This window comes from Akanthomyces muscarius, chromosome 3 (genome assembly GCF_028009165.1).
Source record: "Akanthomyces muscarius strain Ve6 chromosome 3, whole genome shotgun sequence".
In the NCBI taxonomy this organism is placed as follows: Eukaryota; Fungi; Ascomycota; class Sordariomycetes; order Hypocreales; family Cordycipitaceae; genus Akanthomyces; species Akanthomyces muscarius.
Genome location: NC_079243.1, coordinates 4,851,710 through 4,871,262, shown reverse-complemented (window position 1 = coordinate 4,871,262; position 19,553 = coordinate 4,851,710). Strand labels below are relative to the sequence as shown.

General features: G+C 52.7%; 7 protein-coding genes across 8 annotated transcripts; 4 read left to right on the top strand and 3 right to left on the bottom strand.

The window, feature by feature from the left end:
- Positions 1–1,039: 1,039 nt before the first annotated feature.
- LMH87_003023 (uncharacterized protein) lies at positions 1,040–3,119 on the bottom strand (the record flags this gene model as incomplete). The annotated part of the gene is made up of 3 exons (XM_056194576.1): positions 1,040–1,525; positions 1,578–2,881; positions 2,933–3,119. The coding sequence occupies 3 exons, from the start codon at positions 3,117–3,119 to the stop codon at positions 1,040–1,042; spliced, it is 1,977 nt and encodes a 658-aa protein (XP_056051500.1).
- A 256-nt stretch (positions 3,120–3,375) lies between these two features.
- Positions 3,376–3,948, top strand: LMH87_003022 (uncharacterized protein; the record flags this gene model as incomplete). Its single annotated transcript, XM_056194574.1, has 2 exons — positions 3,376–3,430; positions 3,485–3,948. 2 exons carry the CDS (start codon positions 3,376–3,378, stop codon positions 3,946–3,948), a joined length of 519 nt encoding a protein of 172 aa, XP_056051499.1.
- A 2,448-nt stretch (positions 3,949–6,396) lies between these two features.
- Positions 6,397–9,820, top strand: LMH87_003021 (uncharacterized protein; the record flags this gene model as incomplete). Of its 2 annotated transcripts, none has more annotated exons than XM_056194573.1 (8): positions 6,397–6,491; positions 6,573–7,476; positions 7,888–7,923; positions 7,984–8,983; positions 9,344–9,488; positions 9,542–9,545; positions 9,637–9,650; positions 9,712–9,820. In XM_056194573.1, 8 exons carry the CDS (start codon positions 6,397–6,399, stop codon positions 9,818–9,820), a joined length of 2,307 nt encoding a protein of 768 aa, XP_056051498.1. The 2 variants fall into 2 exon arrangements, with proteins under 2 accessions (XP_056051498.1, XP_056051497.1); XM_056194572.1 differs by having other exon boundaries at positions 7,546–7,923.
- A 306-nt stretch (positions 9,821–10,126) lies between these two features.
- Positions 10,127–10,579, top strand: LMH87_003020 (uncharacterized protein; the record flags this gene model as incomplete). The annotated part of the gene is made up of 2 exons (XM_056194571.1): positions 10,127–10,185; positions 10,252–10,579. 2 exons carry the CDS (start codon positions 10,127–10,129, stop codon positions 10,577–10,579), a joined length of 387 nt encoding a protein of 128 aa, XP_056051496.1.
- Positions 10,580–10,924: 345 nt separating this feature from the next.
- Positions 10,925–13,849, bottom strand: LMH87_003019 (uncharacterized protein; the record flags this gene model as incomplete). Its single annotated transcript, XM_056194570.1, has 5 exons — positions 10,925–12,799; positions 12,857–12,945; positions 13,013–13,440; positions 13,508–13,526; positions 13,618–13,849. 5 exons carry the CDS (start codon positions 13,847–13,849, stop codon positions 10,925–10,927), a joined length of 2,643 nt encoding a protein of 880 aa, XP_056051495.1.
- A 1,306-nt stretch (positions 13,850–15,155) lies between these two features.
- On the top strand, positions 15,156–17,204 carry LMH87_003018 (uncharacterized protein; the record flags this gene model as incomplete). Its single annotated transcript, XM_056194569.1, has 2 exons — positions 15,156–15,696; positions 15,844–17,204. 2 exons carry the CDS (start codon positions 15,156–15,158, stop codon positions 17,202–17,204), a joined length of 1,902 nt encoding a protein of 633 aa, XP_056051494.1.
- Positions 17,205–17,751: 547 nt separating this feature from the next.
- Positions 17,752–19,498, bottom strand: LMH87_003017 (uncharacterized protein; the record flags this gene model as incomplete). The annotated part of the gene is made up of 2 exons (XM_056194568.1): positions 17,752–18,560; positions 18,622–19,498. 2 exons carry the CDS (start codon positions 19,496–19,498, stop codon positions 17,752–17,754), a joined length of 1,686 nt encoding a protein of 561 aa, XP_056051493.1.
- Positions 19,499–19,553: the final 55 nt, after the last annotated feature.

Below are 19,553 nucleotides of genomic sequence, written 5' to 3'. Positions count from 1 at the left end.
ATGGACAGAGGAACTGTTATATACTCATGACAAAGTGAGACATTACAAAAGCCTTCCACCAATGAAAAGACGCGGGTTTCCGAACATGCAGACAGTGTGCGGAATGGAATATTGCCAGACTGCTTTCCATCGATCAACTTCGGACAAAGGGGATGCAACCCCCGCATTATGACGGTGACGCGGGTTGCAGCAGGGGTCGAGAACAGTAGGAACCAGCTAGTACTAGGTGCTGAGGAGACGGCAGTTCACAGCTCTGCTGTGCCGTGCTGGTAGTTAGATTGGCTAGATGCTGTTAGTCGCGAGCCCTTTCGCCGGGTAATGACACTTGGGCGAACAGTGCGTGTGGTGTGTGCAATCATGGCGGTCAGCCGCTGCTGCAGCTAGATCGACTAGTCTATGCGCGAACCTTTGAACGGACTAGGGTGCCCCTGCTAGTGATCGGATGCGCTAAACTCCGGTGTTATTTAGCGGGCCGGCGCCTTGCCTCTTTGCCTCTTTCAGGTGGTATTACCCCAAAGTTGATCCCAAGCGTCCGAGAAGCGCTTGGCGAGCTGGACAATGCGAGCACGAGACTCGGTAAAAATGTACATCACACTAACGGAATCGGAGCCGCAGAAGGAACAGTGAGTAAGTAGATGTGGTTAGAAAAGCAAACAGTATAGATGCGGCTCAGAGGAGCATCTATATGGAGTTGTGTTATGCACTTGGTACGAAATGAAGGTGAGACAAAGCGGCCGGGGAGCCGGCTGAAAGATACGACGAGGCGAGCGCATGCAAGTTGCCCAATTAGGATCGGACAGGAAGATTGCCTGCCCAAGGCAAGATCATGCGGGCACCGTGATTCCAGTGAGCCGGATAGTATCAGTCTCGGCCTGATCTACTGATCCCGGGAATTCAATACAGAAATACACTGGATAAGTTGGTCTCTCCAACTATGTCCAAGCCAAGCCGCAGCGGCGATCAGCAGCTAGTTATTCATACACGACGCAGTAAATGCTATAATGGTTACACTAATTTACACATTTGTCCGCTTTCCACTTTATTTGGGGGTCTGCTCCACGGGAATCTCCGTCTCCAGCAGCCTGGCCACCTGCGCCTCGCCCATTCTCGCCTCCATGGCCAGCAGCTCCACCATCTGGTTCATCTTGGACTTGGCCGCCCCTTTCCCCAGATGCGTCTTGAGCTGCCGCAGGACCTCTGCATCCGAGACGTCGCCGCTGGCCATGGGCGGGAAGAGCGTCAGGTGCTTGTTGGCGCGGTCGTGGTTGGAGGGGGCGTCGTTGGCAGTGCCGTAGGCGTCGTCGGCACCGGGCCTGGCGTGCGCCACGGTGCGCCGCTCAGCCTGCACGCCCATCTCGTCGAGGAGGCGCGACATCTTGCCTGGCATGACGGGCTGCAGGAGGATGGCGGCGATGCGGAGGGCCTCGGCACTGCGATGGATGGCCCAGTTTAGAAGCAGCGGCGACGGGGCCTGGTTTTGCTTGGCTAGCACCCACGGCTGCGTGTCGGTGATGAATCGGTTCGTCTGCCCGAGCTGTTAGTAATTTATCCTTGCATGTAGAGCAATTGTGACATACTTCTCTAAGCAGCTCAAATACTTCGCGGATAGCTCCGCCGGTATTGTAATCTTCCATTTCTTTGGAAACGGCCTCTGTAGTCCGCGCGAGGACGGGCTCGAGCGAGAAGAATTGCGCGTACTCTTCTTTGCCTTGAATTGTATCGAGAGCCTGGAAAGCGCCGCTATTACTCGCGTCGACTGCCTTTTTGGTCGACCAACCTGCGGCGGCCTTGGGTTTGGCAATTCTGTAAAAAAGATTGCCAATATTGGCCTGCAGTTCCTTTCCATAGATGGCGGCGATAATATCATTAGAGTAGCTCATGTCCTTGCTAAAATTGCCGTTGCGCATGAGAAAGTACCGCAAGGGATCTACGTCCCAGCGCTGGAGGGCAAAGACGGGGTTGACGACATTGCCGAGCGACTTGGACATTTTGCGGTTGGACATGGTCCAGTGATTGTGGCACAGAATACCCTTGGCGGGAGGGAGGCCAAGGGCCAGTAGCAGCGCAGGCCAGTAGATGGCGTGGAAGCGCAGAATATCTTTGCCAATGATGTGCAGGTCCGCCGGCCAGATGCCCATGTCCTTGGTTGCCGTCCGCCACTTGGTACCATAGCCAGCTTTTGTGATGTAGTTGATGAGGGCGTCGACCCAGACGTAGATGGTCTGCGACGGATCCTCGGGGTCCGAGACACCCCAGTTGAGCCTTGACACAGGCCTGGTAACGGAAAGGTCCTCAAGATGGTTCTCAACCCAGTCGCGCACCTCTTGCATGCGGTTCGCCGGCTTGACCCAGTCCGGGTTCTCGTCGTAAAATCTGAGCAGCGCGTCCTTGTACTTGGTCAGCGGAAAGAACCATGTCTCCTCCTTGACCCATTCGACCTCGTTCTCTGACTCGACATTGATCATAATCTTCTTGCCCGTCTGCGGCACGATGCTGGGCTGCACCAGATCCTCGGGGTAGAAGCACTCGTCGCTGACGCAGTACCATCCCTCGTGCGTGCCCTTGTAAAGGCCCAGCTTCTTTGGCAGCGAGTACTTGAGCTGCAGCCAAAACTGCGCCACAGCGTCCTTGTGGTCGGGATCGGTCGTGCGGATGAAGAAGTCGTTGGAGATGTCGGCGTCGTAGGTCAGGCTGCGGAACTTGTCGGAATTGAGGTCGCAAAAGGATTTCGGGTCCATGCCTTCCTTGGCGGCGGCGCGCTGGATCTTCATGCCGTGCTCGTCGGTGCCGGTGCAGAGGTAGGCCTCCTTACCGTTGATCTGCTGCCATCGCTTGACCACGTCGGCGAGGACGGTGCAGTACAGATGGCCGATGTGAGGGGCTGCAAAAAGTCAGATCTATGCCTCTCAATTAGGCTGCATAGCTTGCATACCGGCATTGACGTAGAAAATGGGTGTCGTGACGTAAAACGGCTTCTCTTTCGTTTGCGCCGAGCTGTTCCAGCGACGCGACAACGAGCCACTCGGCTGGCAGCTGGGGCAGATCCACGCCGGCGTGGAAAGTCGCTGCAATGGCTTTCCTTGCACACCCCTGAGGGGCTGCAAGCGGGCAAGCCTCATGTTGTTTGCTCGTGTGCTGCAGGATGAAGCTGTGTAAAGGTATAAAAGATGTTGTGAGCTGGCGCACTGGAGCTAAAAGCTCGCGGGTGGATCTGCGCTGCCTGCGCTGCCTGACGGGTTTCTGGTGGATCGCGACGCTCAAGAGATGCGACAACTTCGTCATCCAGCATCTCACCTCTCAATGTCACTGCTAGAGTACAAATTTACATGCAAAACGACTCAAGCTATCTGATTCCACTTATATCACACACCCAAAATGGAGAAATCGAATCTGCCCGACGCGCATACACAAGTGCAGGTCTCGAGCGAAGGTAAGATGCTGAAAACATCCACACTCGCCATGTAGATACTTACCCGACAAACAGCTGCCGACAATTTTGTCAGCACATACTACCAGTCCGTCAACAGCAAATCCAACCTTCTGAACTTCTACGTCAACTCTTCGCCGCGGTACACGATACCCGCCGACATTTCCATCAACGGGCAGCTCGTGGCCACACCCGCTGAGTACCTCGCGCTCATCGAGGCGCAGGGCAACGGCGTGCACTACGACGTCGAGTCGCTCGACGCGCACGTCATGAACCCGTCCTTCAAGTTTGGCATGCCCGACAACGTCCACGATGCCGCCAAGGCCGAGCGCAACGGCGCCCGCATGAGTATCGTCGTCACGGCCGTCGGCCGCGTCCAGTTTGGCAAGGGCAAGGATGCGCCCCAGAAAATGTTCAACGAGACGTTTGTCCTCGTGCCCAACTGGGATGCCATGGCCAGGAATCCGCCGCGTGGGCTCAAGAAGTGGCTGGTCATGTCGCAAAACTTTCGCGCGCTGTGAGGCAGAGCTGCGGGTGCCAACGCAGGGCGATGCACAAGATGCGGCGGGCTACAGAGCGCAGCTAAGAACGGTTCAGGAATGCGGTTTCGGTTCAGAGGACAGTTGCATGGTTACATAGGCGCAGCGGCGTACAGAGGCTCGACAGGGCTTGCTTACGAGGGGATTGTCCCAACGACCTTTTCCGTGGTGGTCAATCAAGATGGAACTCAAAAGAAACCCCACATCGCATTTTGTTTGAGGGCCGAAATGAAGGTCAGAACAAGTCTCATTCTTACTCCTTCAATAATTGAGATTCAACATTTGTCCTCTGTGATTATGTAATATCGATAAACTCCCCTTGACGTGGTACAAGACTGTCGCACAACGCCGGGTATTTAATCCTTGATGCCTGACACAGCAACACTCCCTGCAATCCCAGCAAACGATTGCCGATTTGCTTACCGTTGCCCCGAGACACTGCGCAAATTTTATATAGCGTGTATAGTATGCTAGAACAAAAAGAATTACAAAGTCTCGGCGTCACCGGAGAATGGTTATGGGGCGACGATGCCGAGACTGTTGTTTTTGCCCAGGCTTTTGGCATGAGCAAAACACTCATCTTCCGTTTCTCTCTCGACCCGCAGAACACGACCTCGCTGGCTTCTCGTATCGTCAACTGCTTTCACGACCTTGACGTCTCCGACACGCAAGCATCTTTCAACGGCAGGCCTGCCATGCGACAGGCTTTATAGACAGTCATTGCGTCGATTTGGCCAGACTGTGTAAAGCTTGCGGCTGCGGACGCTCCAAAGATACGATAATCGAGATCATGGATGATGTGCTGTGGAAAAATGTCCAGGAGCCATCATTCACAAAATACCTTTCGGTTCTTCCCAGTCTGGAAGAGCTTTCGATTCCTCACCCCGGGAAGGGAAACTCTCGCATTTCAGGACCTGACGCGCGAGCAGCAGCTTGGGGCCATGGATCTACCACCCTTGTTTATCGATCGGCCGACCCTGAGCAGAAATGGGTCTTCAAAGGCATCCACTTTCGAACATATCTTCACGGATATGAGTCGGGCTACGTAGACGAAGAAGTTAAAACGTTCCAACGATCTTTCCAACGTCTCGAGACGATGCCTGGTCATCCGAACATTCTAGCCGCACCGGAATTGCTCGTTGCAATCTCCAACACCAGTGCGGACACTACGGTTGTATGCGGCAGCTTGTATCCGTTTTACTCGAATGGAAGTCTTGCAGACCAAATCGAGAAAAGCAACTTGGCTGCTGCACGCATTCCACTGCCCGCCAAGGCAAAGTGGTGCCACCAAATGACAGAAGCTTTATTCCATACACATCACGTGGCAAACACATACCATATGGATATAAAGCCAGGAAACTTCATCCTAAATGACAATCATGATCTCATTCTTATTGATTAGGAACAAACTGATGCTCCTGTTACCACTGTCGCACCCGAACTAAATGGAACCTGGGACGCAGAAGAAATTCGACAATGCCCGTCTGATGATCCGGCCTCCATCACTGTCAAATACACTAAATATGAAGACCCGGAAAGGCGCAACATGCCTGAAAATACCCCCGGAGACAACGGATGGAATGTGTGGAACTCTCTCCTGGAATGGCAGAGGAGCTGCCCGAGAGCGTCGGAGCTCGCAGAAGTCTTCAGTCTTGGGCGTGCAATGTGGATGCTGCTTCGTCAGTACAACATCGATGATTTCGATGATGCAGAAAGCACAGAGGACATCAAGGAGGACTGGGACGCATGCGATGACATCCCTACGATCTGGAAAGAAATGGTTCACCGCTGTCTGGAACGATCCTCGAGGGCGCCCTCTTCTGCGAGGGTGTCAAGCGTTTTGGGGAGGCGTATTGGAGAAGCTAGAGGCAAAATAAACTGAGTAGGTTTGTGGCGATCCGCTGCGAATGACAGAAAGTCAATGCGATTATGGCTGGGAACACAAATTTAGGTGCAGCAGCGCAAGGCCCGTAATGGAGAGGATAGTGGTTGTCACTGCAGCACAAGTACCAGCTCATCGATGAATCAGTGCTTTCAATTCTACAAAGTATCAATACGAGGACAGGCGAGGAAGGGAAAGGCTGACCCGGCCGCACAATCGAGACGCAGCCTGCATGCATGCATGATGTGGTCGCCTCGGATTGGCTAGACCGCTTCAGCTGACCTTGTGACTGAAGTGGCTGTGCAGGGCTAACCGATAGACACTCCTGCACGGTTTAGTAAAATAAAAAGTGTAGATTGTCCCCCTCATTAGATCAGCTCGAATAATAGCAACGGGGAGCACTCCAAACGCAGCATCTAGTTCCCGCCTTTTAACCTCTTTGCAACTGTGACGGTACACGACTCCATCAGGGACTCAAATAGTACTTACTGCTTTGCTCTATCCTGCTGCAGATGGATTCATCGTTTTTCACTCCTCGGTCGCCACCTATGACTGGAGGCAGCGTCGGGGGATGGGAGAGCGAAGTTCACACCACCAACCCCATCGACATGTTTTTCAAGAATTATATGGGACCCCTTGATAGGTATGGTGATATTTACGACGCCATCCTTGCTCTGGAAAGGCGCCATCCTTCGCCGCCGGAATGGCTCACGGATTTGTTCAGCTTGAACCCTGGCGAGGAGGATCACGTCACTTTTGCTGCAACGCTATTGCATATTTATCACAGCGAGAGCCCGTGGGTGCTGTCGGAGAAAACGTTGGCTCACTGGCGCGAACTGCTCCTGAAGGAAGTTCACGGGGGCAACAGCATGGCCGATGAGCCTGGCTATCGGAGACGAAACCCATATCCTCTACCAGACGAGACGATGAAAAACTACCTGCGGGATCAAATGAAGTGCTGCAAAGAAATCTCTCCGGCGCTTACCTTATTCGATCCGACTGAGCTTAGGCATGAAAACGACGACACTGTTTCCAGCCAGACCCTGGATCTTCTGCTCGGGATTGCTGGCTTCCGACCCGATAAACTCTTACTTGACCCAGAAAAAAGCAGAGTAGATGTGATTCAATCATTGAAGCAGCATATACAGGTGACAGAATACCCTTGTGGGTATGAAGTTGATGTGCATCTCTGTATCGAGCCATGGGCAGCGCTGCCGGCCACGAGCGACCAGGGTTTTATCAACGCCATTTCCGCAGTAATTGCTCTTTTCAATAGAATCGAAATGAGCATTCGGAAACTTCAGAGCTCAGGAGAGCTTGGGAATGAGCTGGTTTACTTCTGTCGCCGAGATATGCCAAGGCTCAGCTTACCCACCACCGCCAGCAGTAAAGCTGCTGCTAGCAACAGTTTGGTTGAAGCGCGCTCAATTCATGTTCATGAGATTCTGCTTCTCTCTGAAAACATCAGAAATCTCAAAAAACTCTTTCAGCAGGAACAAAGGGCGTGGTCATGGTCTTCAGCTGTTGGCAAAATCATTGACCACGCAGCTTTCGTGCTTACTGCTCCCATTTCTGTGTTACCGTTCCTGGCTACCAGTGCGGGGATAAATTGGTGGAAATCAGCCCACGTAAGTGAGCAAATCGGGGTTATTGAAATTTTAGCAGAAAAGACGTTGTTACTGGCCGAATCGCTACAGATTCCAGGACTGACGGTTACAAATTTCACCGACGGCGTGTCAACTCTGGCACAGAAGCTACGCGACCAGCTACACGCAGTAGCCCTTACCGGGCAAACCCTGAGCCTGATTATACAAGGACAATTGAGAGGTTGGGAAGCGCCGTTCGAGCTGGATGAGTTCATCGATCGGCCAATTTCGAGCTTTCATCTCAGGGGCGTGCACGGGCAAGGGGTGTCAGTTCATGCTCTCGCGCAATGCACTGCGGTTTCTCCAGAGCGACAATTCGTAGTTTTTCAAACAGAACAAACACATATCCAAGATGCCGAGAATCTATGTCTGACGCCGTCACTTGCCTTGCAGCTGTGGAAGGCTCCCTTCCTACTACAAACGAACGAGGTACTTGTTGCCCGGCAAGCGCCCCACGCATTTTCGAAATCCATTTCTAACAGAGTACAGGATATTCAAGGCATTGTGAGTACCTCATGTATTTCAATTTGCATGGGGGACGGACAGCTCTCCCAGCAGTACAAGGGACATGAGTCAGATGACTCAGTGCCGTGGCAGTGGCAGAGCTTAGCAGAGTCCACGATTCTTTCCGGCACCAATTCAGACAAACAGCAGCCTGTGCTGGGAGCGGGTCTGCACGAAAGAATTATAGTCGTGCCGAACGACGAAAAATACAACAGTGGAGAAGTACCAGAAACAGAGTACATCGAGCTCACTGCCCCCACGCCTGGCACGTCAAACACGATCCAACAGACCCACGCAGATGCAGAGAGAATGCAGCTGCCAGTTATAAGCACAACTATATCAGAAAATTCAAACACCTCCTTCACCTCAGCTACTATGGCCAGTGGCAGCGGCAGTGGCGACCGCAGAGATGCGAATGATGCTACGAACCAGGAAGGGGTCAATCCTCCTGCTGGCGGTTGCGTATGGGAGCATCCCAAAGCAGTGGACGAAATGAAAGATCGGCTCGGAAAAAACTATGTAACGGACTGGAGGACTCTAGGGGGCTCAATGAAGCTCGAAAGCTTCAATTTCGCGGTGATTGCGCGGGGATTGTTGCTCGACTCACAGCTTTCGGCAACGTACAAGAGGGGGAAGTCCATTCCACATCGTCAACAAGACACAAGGCGCACAGAGATCATATATCAGCTTGAAAACAACTCTTGCGTTCTGCTAAGCCTACATACTGGAGTTCTCAGGCGAGTTCGTCTGCGCAAGGCTGTCGCATATTTCGCAGATAAGGGATACGTACACGGCAAAATGACGACCGACGAAAAGGACGAAATTGTGTCGTTTCTGCATTCAAACAAACCTGTCGCGGAATGGAAAAATCAAACGAAAAAAGAAATCGTCGATAAACTCGACAACATCACGGCTCTTGTCTTTTGGGGGCTGGGATCCAGCAGTGGGGTTCGGTGGCGCAAGGGCATGTACTTTCACTGGCCTGGTGAGCCGCCAAGACGCCTTCGCATTCCCCAACGGCGTTTCGAATGGATGAAAGCATTGAAGGACTGTGAATACTTGACAAGTTTTGCTTGCGTGGTCGATAGTTGCCTGGAAACTCCGGAATGCAGATGCCGAATGGCGCATCAACAGCCGAGCCTCCAATGCGAGCAAAAATGGACCTACCCGGCATCATTCAGGCTTCGAACGGCAATGGAGGCCTACACATATGATGCGGAAGGCCTTGCGACACATTTTCGGCTCGAAGCTGGCCAGACTTACTTCTTCAAGCAGCCCAGCCTTGGACTTCTATGCAGCATTATAGGACATGAGACAACGCCAATCTCACCGTCAACCGCAGCAGGTCCCGTGTTCTACGTCGCAATTCGAAAGTCATCACTGCCTGGGTGGATAAAGAAGTATTTCGCAAACTATCATGTGCTTGACGAGACACCCAATTCTGGCGACAATAGCGTTTGTGTGGTCGGGTCGGGCGACGACTTCGAAAGGTCGGTATTCAACTGAATAAACGCTTCCTGAAAAGAATCTAATTGGCGATTAGGGCTGTACACAATCATTTAGCTCCGATACAGGAACGGACATGAGATTGCAAAAAGCGCCCCCGAGAAGATCAGCAATGCCAGGGTTAGGATGTAGATGAAATGGACAAAGTGAATATTGAACAAGTTCATCTCCAGTTCGCCAATTTCTGTTCTGATGCGACTGCGCCAGATTTTGCGAAGCAGCGCATTTTTTGGCCATGATGACAGATGCGATTCTGCTTTCAGTTGCATTACCAGATTTTATCCAACAGATAGCGACGGACAGCGGGCGCTCGTAATTTACGCAGGAAAGCTTCAACTTTGCGAGAAATGCAATAATTCGACCACTATCGAGTTTAGTGTTTTTTTTTCTTTTTGCAGAGAAACGGAAAAAGATTACTAGAGATAACAAGTAGTAAGCAATCATAAAAAAAAACATCATGATGTAAATCCAACTCACTGGGCAGCAATGGCAGGGCCCACAGCAGGCAGGACCTCTAGTGGCCTCAGCCAATCAGCGTCCTCTAAAATTTACCAAAATCCAAAGCCAAACATCACCAATCATGCTTCCTCCACCATACGTCAATCAGCCAACTCCCGCCACAATGCAAGCCCTCACCCGCGTCGCACGTCCCGTGCTGACGTGCAAAGCCCTCCCCATTCGGTACGCGCCTCCCATCCAACCCATCGACCTTGCCATTGCCACCGTGCTGACCCTTCCGCCGCCTAGAACCTTCACAACGCTCTCCCCTATCCGTCCGAGCCTCTACGCCGCCACCGCCATCCGAAGACCAAGCGTCATGACGAGCTTCACACCGCCCCTGCCCTCAAACGCCGTGGCCGCCGACGTCGTACCGGCCTCGGCCATTTCTGCGCACCCGGCGTTTGCGGGTGGCGCGGGCCAGATTCGCTGCGGCCCGCGCAACACAATGAACGGCGCGACGAGGCTGGTGCAGAAGCGTCGTCACGGGTACCTCGGACGCAAGCGCACGCGCACCGGCCGCGCAATCCTGAAGCGACGCAGGCAAAAGGGTCGTGCCAAGCTGGGCTGCCACTAAATGGTTACGAAAGGGCGGGGGGTGGAATTTCAATGCATTGTAAAATAAGGAGACACAAGGAAGAGGCTACGGTGGCACTTGAGGGAAGGACTGCAAAACCTGGGTTGGTTGGCTAGTTTCTGAGACTTGAGCGTGTCACAACTGTGGATTGGAGAAGAAAGCGGTAGGCTCATCGCCTGCATCTTGCCTAGACTGCCCTCGTCGCATTATAGATACTACTGTACATTACACACTATTGGCGAATTCATATGCATTTCTCATCGATTGCACTAAAAAGCGTCTCTGGTGTCCTATCTCTCATATCTACACTATCGTTGCCTGCATCATCGATGAATATACGCATCCTCAGACTGGACCCTTGACACCAGTCTCGCACTTCAGCGACTCCACGTAGCAAACCGTGGCCAAATCATCACTCGCCTGGCCAATCCACACCTTGTACGCCCCGTCAATCTTGGGCACAACCCAGTCCTGGATGCTCGTGTCCCACACGCTCAAATCCTTGCGCGTCAGCTGCAGCGTGACCGTCTCAGTGCCGTTGGGTGTTAGCGTCTTGGTCTTTTCAAAATCGCGCAGCTGAATCACCGGCGTCTCGTAGCCGGCATCATCCGGGAACTGCAGGTAGGCCTGCACCGACGCCTTGCCGCTGTACCGAGCACCGACATTCGTCACCGCGACCGAGAGCGTGTAGGCCGTGTCCCAGAGCGCGGGGTTGCCGCCCTGGCTGCCGCCAGCGCGGGGCCCGGGCTTCTGCTCCGGCGAGTAGCCAGAGGGGTACGGGTATTTCTTGCTGGCGGCGTCCTTGACGGCGGCTTCGGCTTCGGACTTTTGCAGCCACGAGTAGATGTACCGGAAGATCTTGTGGAAACCTTCGGGCGCGACACCTTCGCTCGCGTCGGGAATCTTTTGCGAATAGTCTAGGATGCCTGTCTTCTCGGCACGGGCAGGAGGGGTTTTGGCAAGCGGCGTGACCCTGGTGATGGATGCGCCGCTGAAGTTGAACTTGGTATAGCTGAGGCCATGTCCAAAGGCGTAGCGGGGCTTGATCTTTTGCTTGTTCAACCATCGGTAGTCAATGTACAGACCCTCGGTGTAGTCGTCATCTGCCTGGTTACCGAGCTCAAAGTTGATCAAGTCCGTCACGCTCTTGGGCATGTCCTCCTCAGCATGCGTGATGCTGTACGGTAGGTGTCCGCTCGGCGACACATCGCCGTACAGAACCTCGACAAGAGAACGACCGGCTTCTTGGCCTGGAAGATGGGCAACTAGCACCGACTTTACGGTCGGCAGCTCAATCCATTTCTCCAGCACCAGTGGACCGACTGTGTGGGCAACCACAATCACATTCTGGTACTTGTTGGCAACATCCTGCACAAGTTTGTCGCCATTGTGCCAGGCGTTGAGCTTGGAAGCGTCGCGGTCACCGTGATTGCCCTCGACGGTATACGTATTTTCGCCAGAATCGGAGCTAACAAAGACAATTGCAATGTCTTCGTCTGCCGGCTTGGGCAAGAATAGAGGAAGCGAGTCTGTGTTGTACAGAGTCACATTTTTAGCTCGGGCCTGCAGAGCACCAATCGGATCATCAAGATACGTATAGTCTACGGTGCCGCTGCCCCAGCCCTGGCCAAGCGTGCCCTTGTTGCAGTTTCGGTCGGAGCATGCATTTGGTCCGTCGGGGTTTTTGGCGGCATCAGTGCCAAACACTTTGATGGATCGCTCCTCCGAGAGCGGGAGCAGTCCGCCGTCATTCTTGAGCAACGTGATGGCATCCTGTGCGACCTGTCGAGCCACAACATCATGGTCCGCCCGCACGTCGATGTTGTCATTTACCACCCCAATAGGCGATTCCGGAAAAGCAGCAGGATAAAATGAGCCCTTCTCGTTTCTGGTGTTGTAGTGGAAATTGGTGGCTGGATAGCCCTGATCTTGGCCCATATGATACCAAGTCGCGACAATGCGCGTTGCCATGTCGTTGAGGCGTGTCATTGGCACCGAGCCGTTGAGAACAGACCTGGTCAGCTCAAACATCCAGTAGCTATAGCCAAAGAGCGGAATCTGCGTATCGCCAGGCATGTCCATGTCCAACCCGGCGAGCGCGGACCCTACACCAGACATGTGGCCAAGCCAGTCGCTCATCACAAAACCCTGGAAGCCGAGCTCATCCTTGAGAATGCCATTGATGAGGTTAGAGTTCTGACTGCATGCGGATCCGTTGACCTTAAAGAGTTCGATCAGCATACAGATCAGCTGAACGAGCTTTTTGCTGCGACTTACAGCGTTATAGGCAGTCATGGCAGCCCCTACGCCCGCATGGACACCTTCAGCAAAGGGCCACAGATACACTTCATGAAGAGTACGGTCATCTACACCAGAAGGTGTCAGTTTCCTTCAACAAAGCAGCCATCCAGCACAAAAGGAGAGCTGACATACCGATGTTGGAGCTGTAGGCTTGCTGGACCGGATTGTACATGCGGTACATTTCCTGCTCGTTGCCCACCAGATGCTTAATGGTCGCAATGACACCCTGCTCCTGGATACCCTTGATGGTCTCACGCGCGCCGACGGCCTGCAGTGCGGGATCGGCGCCGAACCCTTCCCAGTTGCGACCGCCCTTGGGCTTTCGTCCGATCGGACCAACCGTAGGGCCGAGCAGGATGTTGACGCCCTTGCCGCGCGCTTCCTTGCCCATGGCCACGCCGCGATGGTACATCAGCGCCTTGTCAAAGGTGGCGCCGGCGGTGATGCCGTCGGGAAAGGCAGTGACGTGATCCGCCTGCCGGACGCCGCTGGCTCCATCTTCGAGACACAGCATGGGGAAGCCCACACGGGGTGCCGATCCGGTGTTTCCATTGCAGCGTCTAGAACAAACGAGTCAGTGTTGTCCTGTGATGATAGCTACATGTCATGCTGTATTAACAGCACAACCTGGGCCAAGTCACATACCCTGTCCCCAAAGTCAGCCTTTCTTTGCTCCGCCCGCACTAGCCGTCGGCGCGTCGCGCACCTTGACTCGATGTTTGAACGTCGAGACTTACCCATAAAAATACCCGTTCCGGCCGTGATGTTGGTCTTTTCGGCCAGCGTCATGGAATCAACCAGTTTCTTCGCCTTGCTGTAGCTGTCCCTCCACTCGTCTACCCAGCCCCCGTACGGCGCCGGATAGTAAGCGGGCGAATCGTAGCCAGGCGCGCTGCTCGCGTGCCCTCGTGCGGAGAACAAGGTCAGCGCGCCCGCCGCCACCGAGCTGATGGTTGTCTTTGGCAGCATCCTGTTTACGTGACAACTAAAAACGCTGGTTCAAGATTGTTTGGTGATCAGAGTGCAGGAATGAACAGGGGAAGGATGAAAAGACGAAAGACATCGGCCCGTCAGAAAAAGACAACATGTCTCACGGACTGTCGCGAGACCCCAAGAAAGACGGCCGCCAGCGTTGCATCGGGCGTGCATCTGATGACCACCGGGCGGGCGCAAGGCAAGACCCGTCCACATGCTATTGCGCCGGCTCCGATGCACGGTTCTCGACCAAGCAAATGACACCACGTCGTTGCACTTGTCTTTATAAGTCGGAGCACTAAAGAGGTGGCCTGACAGGATGGAGTTGGACGGACACTAAATTTAGCAAACTGTACCACAGCAGGGCTGCCTGGTGGGCGGCGGTGGAATCGCTAGCCGACCGGAGCAAAAGTATAATTGTTATGATTTGAAAGGGGCTGTTGCGCTCACCAATTACAAGTGCTGGCGTCCCCGTTTTGGCGCAAAATTCTCGATGGAAGCTATAGCGCGGATCGACATATCCCGCAACGTGAGGCGCTTTTAAAATGAGGCGCTACTAAACCGCAACCATCAATGGAGTTTAAATGTCTTATCGCTCGCTCTAATAAATATTCCGGGCGCCATATTCTGTATTCTCAGCTGTTGGTGAATACATCACCTATCTGATCTTTCTGAAGAAGCATAATAAATTGGCTCCCACTTTTGTTCCTTTTTTCCACAACTCCCCCAAAACCTTCCTTTTTTTAATTCTTCATTTTTCTTTCATAATCTTATTCACCCCCTTTAGCCTTCAAAGTACTACTGCTCTTCAAATGAAAAGGGAGGATACTGTAAGCACATGCGTACAAGTTGTCACGTTGCGGGTTAGCTGAACCCAGCCTTGTCTCCGCACGGCACAAGCATACTCAAAACGAGCCGCTTCTTTCTTTCTGGTTATCAATCAAAACCTTGTTTTGTTTATCGAAACTAAGCGAAAGAAGGAAAAGGCCAGCAGCATATTCCCCTTTTGTCTCAGATGCTTTGGAATCTTGCCCATATACGCCCAGTGACGCCACGTGGTGATCCTCGGGTCGGGCAGCATCCGGCTCGGAAAGATACATCCCGGATACTCAAAAACCACTTATACAAGCGTAAATTCTTTCAATGACAGTGTCATTAGTGTAGACCATTGGCTTTAATATCAAGACGTTACGCTAAATAAAACCGTCGTAATAATGGCCGTCATGCGTCTCCCCTTTCTACTGGAAAGCGCTCCGACCACTAGCCATCGAAGCTGGCCCGCTTCAACTTGCGGCTGATCATGGTGATAGACGTACCATATCTCAGAGACGACGAAATCACGGAATTTGTCGACTCTTTTGATAAGGGCGGCGGCGGCGGTGACATTGACCGCTCCGACTTGGAGCAGTGTCTCGAACAGACGCACAGCGAACTCGCCCGACAATCAAACAACACGTCTTCCGTGGAAAATGCACGCGTGCGCCGAGATGCATTCCGGGACATGCTAGGAGCACCTGGGCCCCTTATACCTCGCGAGTATCTTTTCAGTCGAATACGAAGCTGGAAGGTCCCGTCTCTCGTGCAGGTCAGGAAGGAGGAGAGACGACAAGATGGCGTCTTTCAGCGTCGCGGCGCCTTGCGCCTCCTTCGTGCATACTGGGCTGTCCACTGCTACGAAATTGTTTTTCTTGCGTTTGTTGTTGCCACGATAGCGGCTTCTGCAGCTGCGGAAGTAGTCAAGTACGACACGGTTCGCTACACCTCTGCCTTTGGTCCTGGCATTGTGGTGGCCAAGGGATGCACGGGAGCCTTGTATCCGACATTTTTCTTCATGACTTTGAGTATGTCAAGATACTTCACGACCATTTTACGAAGATCGCCTTGTGTTGTGCGGTTTTTAAACCTGGATCTTTCGAGAAGATTTCACATGTGGATTTGCTCGCTGGGCCTCCTGCTGGCAACCATACACGGCGTTAGCCACCTGACAGGCACATTCATCCAAGGCAGCGAGCCCAGAAACGATGAAGCTGTCACTCGAGTGATTGCACAAAAGTTGCCAGGTCATCACTACATCGATTATATCCGCTCCAGAGCCGGAGCCACGGGCCTTACTGCGCTTGGCCTCTTCTACGTTGTCGCAATGATGAGCCTGCCTCGAATGCGACGCTATCACTATAACCTGTTTCAGCTCGCTCACCTTCTGTTATACCCGATTCTCGCCTTGGCAATTGCACACGGCACTTCTCAACTGCTCCAAGTATCGATCTTCGGCTATATACTGGCGCTGCCGACATTCTTGTTGTTGTTTGAGAGAATTTCCCGCATAGCCCTAGGCTTCTACCTCATCGACGCTTCCATAGAACTCTCGACAAACGACACGATCGAGCTAACTGCTCAAATGCCAGAATACCGCATATGGGACTACACGGCCGGTCAGTATATCTTGTTGCTGGTTCCGGACATCAGCTCCTTTCAGTGGCATCCATTCACCATCTCGTATTGTCGCGACAAGACAATCACACTTCATATAAAAACCAGCGGTGACTGGACTTCTAAGCTACGAGGTCTGGGCCCGACCATCAAGGTTGCCATAAACGGCCCATTTGGTGCGCCAGCGCAGCGCTTTCATGATTTCCGGTACTCTATCATCATCGGCGCAGGAGTTGGTATCACACCGTTCTCGGCAATCCTTGCCGATCTGCAGCGGAAAGATGATTTGGACCATGGATGGCAGCACCGTCAACGATTGGAATCCGGATACAATACCTCATCTTTAGATACGGTGCCACCATCTCCTGCCAAAAGCCTACATCGAGGACACCGAAAGCATCGGCGAACTGACTTTCACTGGATTGTCCGCGACCGGCACAACTTATCGTGGCTATCTCATCTTCTCAACCACGTTTCCATGAGTCAGCAAAATCGTCGCTGCCAACCAAACACCTCGCAGCTCGACATCCGTATCAACACACATATCACAGCCAAGCATACAAATATTGTTGCCTATATATTTAGCTGGATTCTTGAAACAAGCCGCAGCGATAATCATCCTGCCTCGTCTCTTACCGGCTTGCTCAACGCAACCAGCTTCGGACGCCCAGATTTCGACAGTATCCTGAACGAGCACTACGAAGACGTGCAAAAGCTAAATTCGAGCCGAAACGAGTCTAATAGAAAGCGAGTACGCAGCGATGATGGTGAAGACCATGACCCCGAGCGCGCCGTCGGCGTGTTTTATTGCGGTGCGTCAGAGGTTGGCGTCATGCTAGCAGATAAATGCTGGCGGCTGACAGCCCGGGGTCGAGTTGATGGAAGTCGCATTACATATCATTTTATAGTAGAATCATAACAAAAGCATTTTTGAGACAGCTGTCTAACAAAACAAACGGTCGGACAGTTCGGGTTTTGGGAGCCACAGTAATGCAAGGGTGGTTTCTCGGTGGTGCCATGAATTAGCTTCGCCCATCGGCACCGGTATTCGAGCATGGAATGGGGGTAACCCGTGTTTCTTCAGACTCTGCTGAATTGTGAGTGGCAGCGTAGCAAGGGGCCTCGTGAAAAGTCCAAAGGGTGAACAAGACAAGGAAATTCCTAGGTAAACGCATCTTACAACCTCATTTCAGTACAGTAATTCGCAGAAAATACCAAACTAGCATACCCTCGCTTCAGGATGCGTTTGAAGCGGAAGCCAAGACTTGACGTTGGGAAACTTGTGAGCCCGAACGCTGTGATACAGACGATAGGCTAGCTGCTCGTAAATCTACTTGTCCATAACATTCGGAAGAAATTTGCCATTGCGTACGAGGGGCCAAACTGTAAAGTTAATGTACAAAGTAATTATCGGCCATCATGACCTTCCCAAGTACCAATGCCGACAGCCAAGATTTCACACTGCATCAGACGCCATCATCATAAGTGGGCTGCTCGATCGCCAACTTGGTCGTGTATGATGACCATGCAGCGCAGGTGCTATTCAGAAGCTCATAGTTGATCAACTTTTGCGCCACCTCGGGTTGTTCTAAAAATTGTAAAGCAAAGCCTGCATTCGTATGCCATCCAATATGGCAGTGCATTAGCCACGCGCCGGGATTATCCGTCTTGAAAGCCAGAACCAGGTATCCCGAGCCGGAGAGCATCGCAACATCACGGCGAACAGCGTTCTTCAGGCTTAAAAGATTACTGGAGTTGTAAGCCCCGCTGCCCTGGCCGAGGATGAAGAAGTCGTGGCCGTGGAGGTGAATGGGATGAGGCACGGCGTTTTGGTTCTCAATGATGAGGTACGCCCACTGGTCCGCCTCATCAAGCTGAATGACGTGGCTGTCTGAGGTATAATTGGTGTTTCTGTTATATAGCTGCAGTAGTGTCGGGTTGGTCCAGCTGGAGTTAAACGAAGTCCCGTTGAGCGTCCAGAGGAAGACGCCGGAGGCATTGAAAATGTCGACCTGCTCGAGGTCGGCCCAGTGCTGCTCGCCGGCATCGACTGCCAGGTACGGCACCAGACTGGAGACGGGCTCGTCGATGCAGGCGTCTTTATAGTCGTAGCCGGTAGTGGTAGGGGTAGCCGGTTCGCTGCCGTAGTATACTATGCCGCGGATATCGGCCGTGTTGGCGTTGTTGGAGCAGGCGACTTGTGGGATGGCACGCATCCAGAAGTTATTTGCGACTGACGCTTGGTCTGCGCTCACGACGACGTCATATCTCTGGCCTGGAGAAAAATAAATGTCAAAATCGTCACGCTGATGTACAAGACGTTTGTGAATACATACCCATGCTGATGTCAAGCACTGTGGTATCGTATGGCTTGATAGGTACAAGGTCGGCAGCAATAACCTTCATGGTGTGGTTGTCGATCGAGAATTTGAATTGTGTATCGATAGCTCCGTTGATTAGCCTCAATCTGTATGATTGGCCTGATGTAAAAGATGTGTTGAATCTGTGCCCAACGATGGTCCCAGTATTGTTCCACACATTTGTGCCATTGATGAGGCCCGTGTCCAACTCGGGCGGCCCAGTCGTAAGTGCCACGGTATATAGCTCATCAGCAGTCCGATGACTCCAGTCAGACAGCATTATGGTACCTTTATCCACGTCATAGTTTGCTGTTGCTGGCCCGTTGATGAGAATTGCACCAGCGACTCCCTCCCAGGCTTGTAGTCCAATATGTGAGTGGTACCATGAAGAACCGTACTGGGTGGCCCTCCACACATAAGTCATGACATCGCCAACAGCGATTGGGCATTGCGTAATAGAGGTCACGCCGTCCATTTGATTGGTATAGTTCTGGCGTATGCCATGGAAATGAATCGACGTACCATTTTGAGCCGTAGCGAGACTGTTGTTGACATGGACGACGACAACGTCCCCCCAGTCGGCCACAATGGTTGGGCCCGGAACGAGGCCGTTAACAGCGTACACTGTGCGCAAGTAGCCATCCGGAGCCGCCTGCAGCTCCTCGACGTTGAAATAGTATTCCCTGGTGATGCCGGTAGTGGGGACTACATCATAGTAATTGGTGTCGATGCTGAGGTCACACCACTTGGATCGTGTCGCGGCTGTGTTGCCAGCACATGCTACCCGCGGTTGCAGATCGCTACAATGAGCAAGGGTAGCTAGCCCGCCAACGAAGAATAGTGACGATTTCATGGAAGTAGATTGCGCAAGGGTGGTGCAAAAAGATGTGTTGGGTGTTAGAAACGAA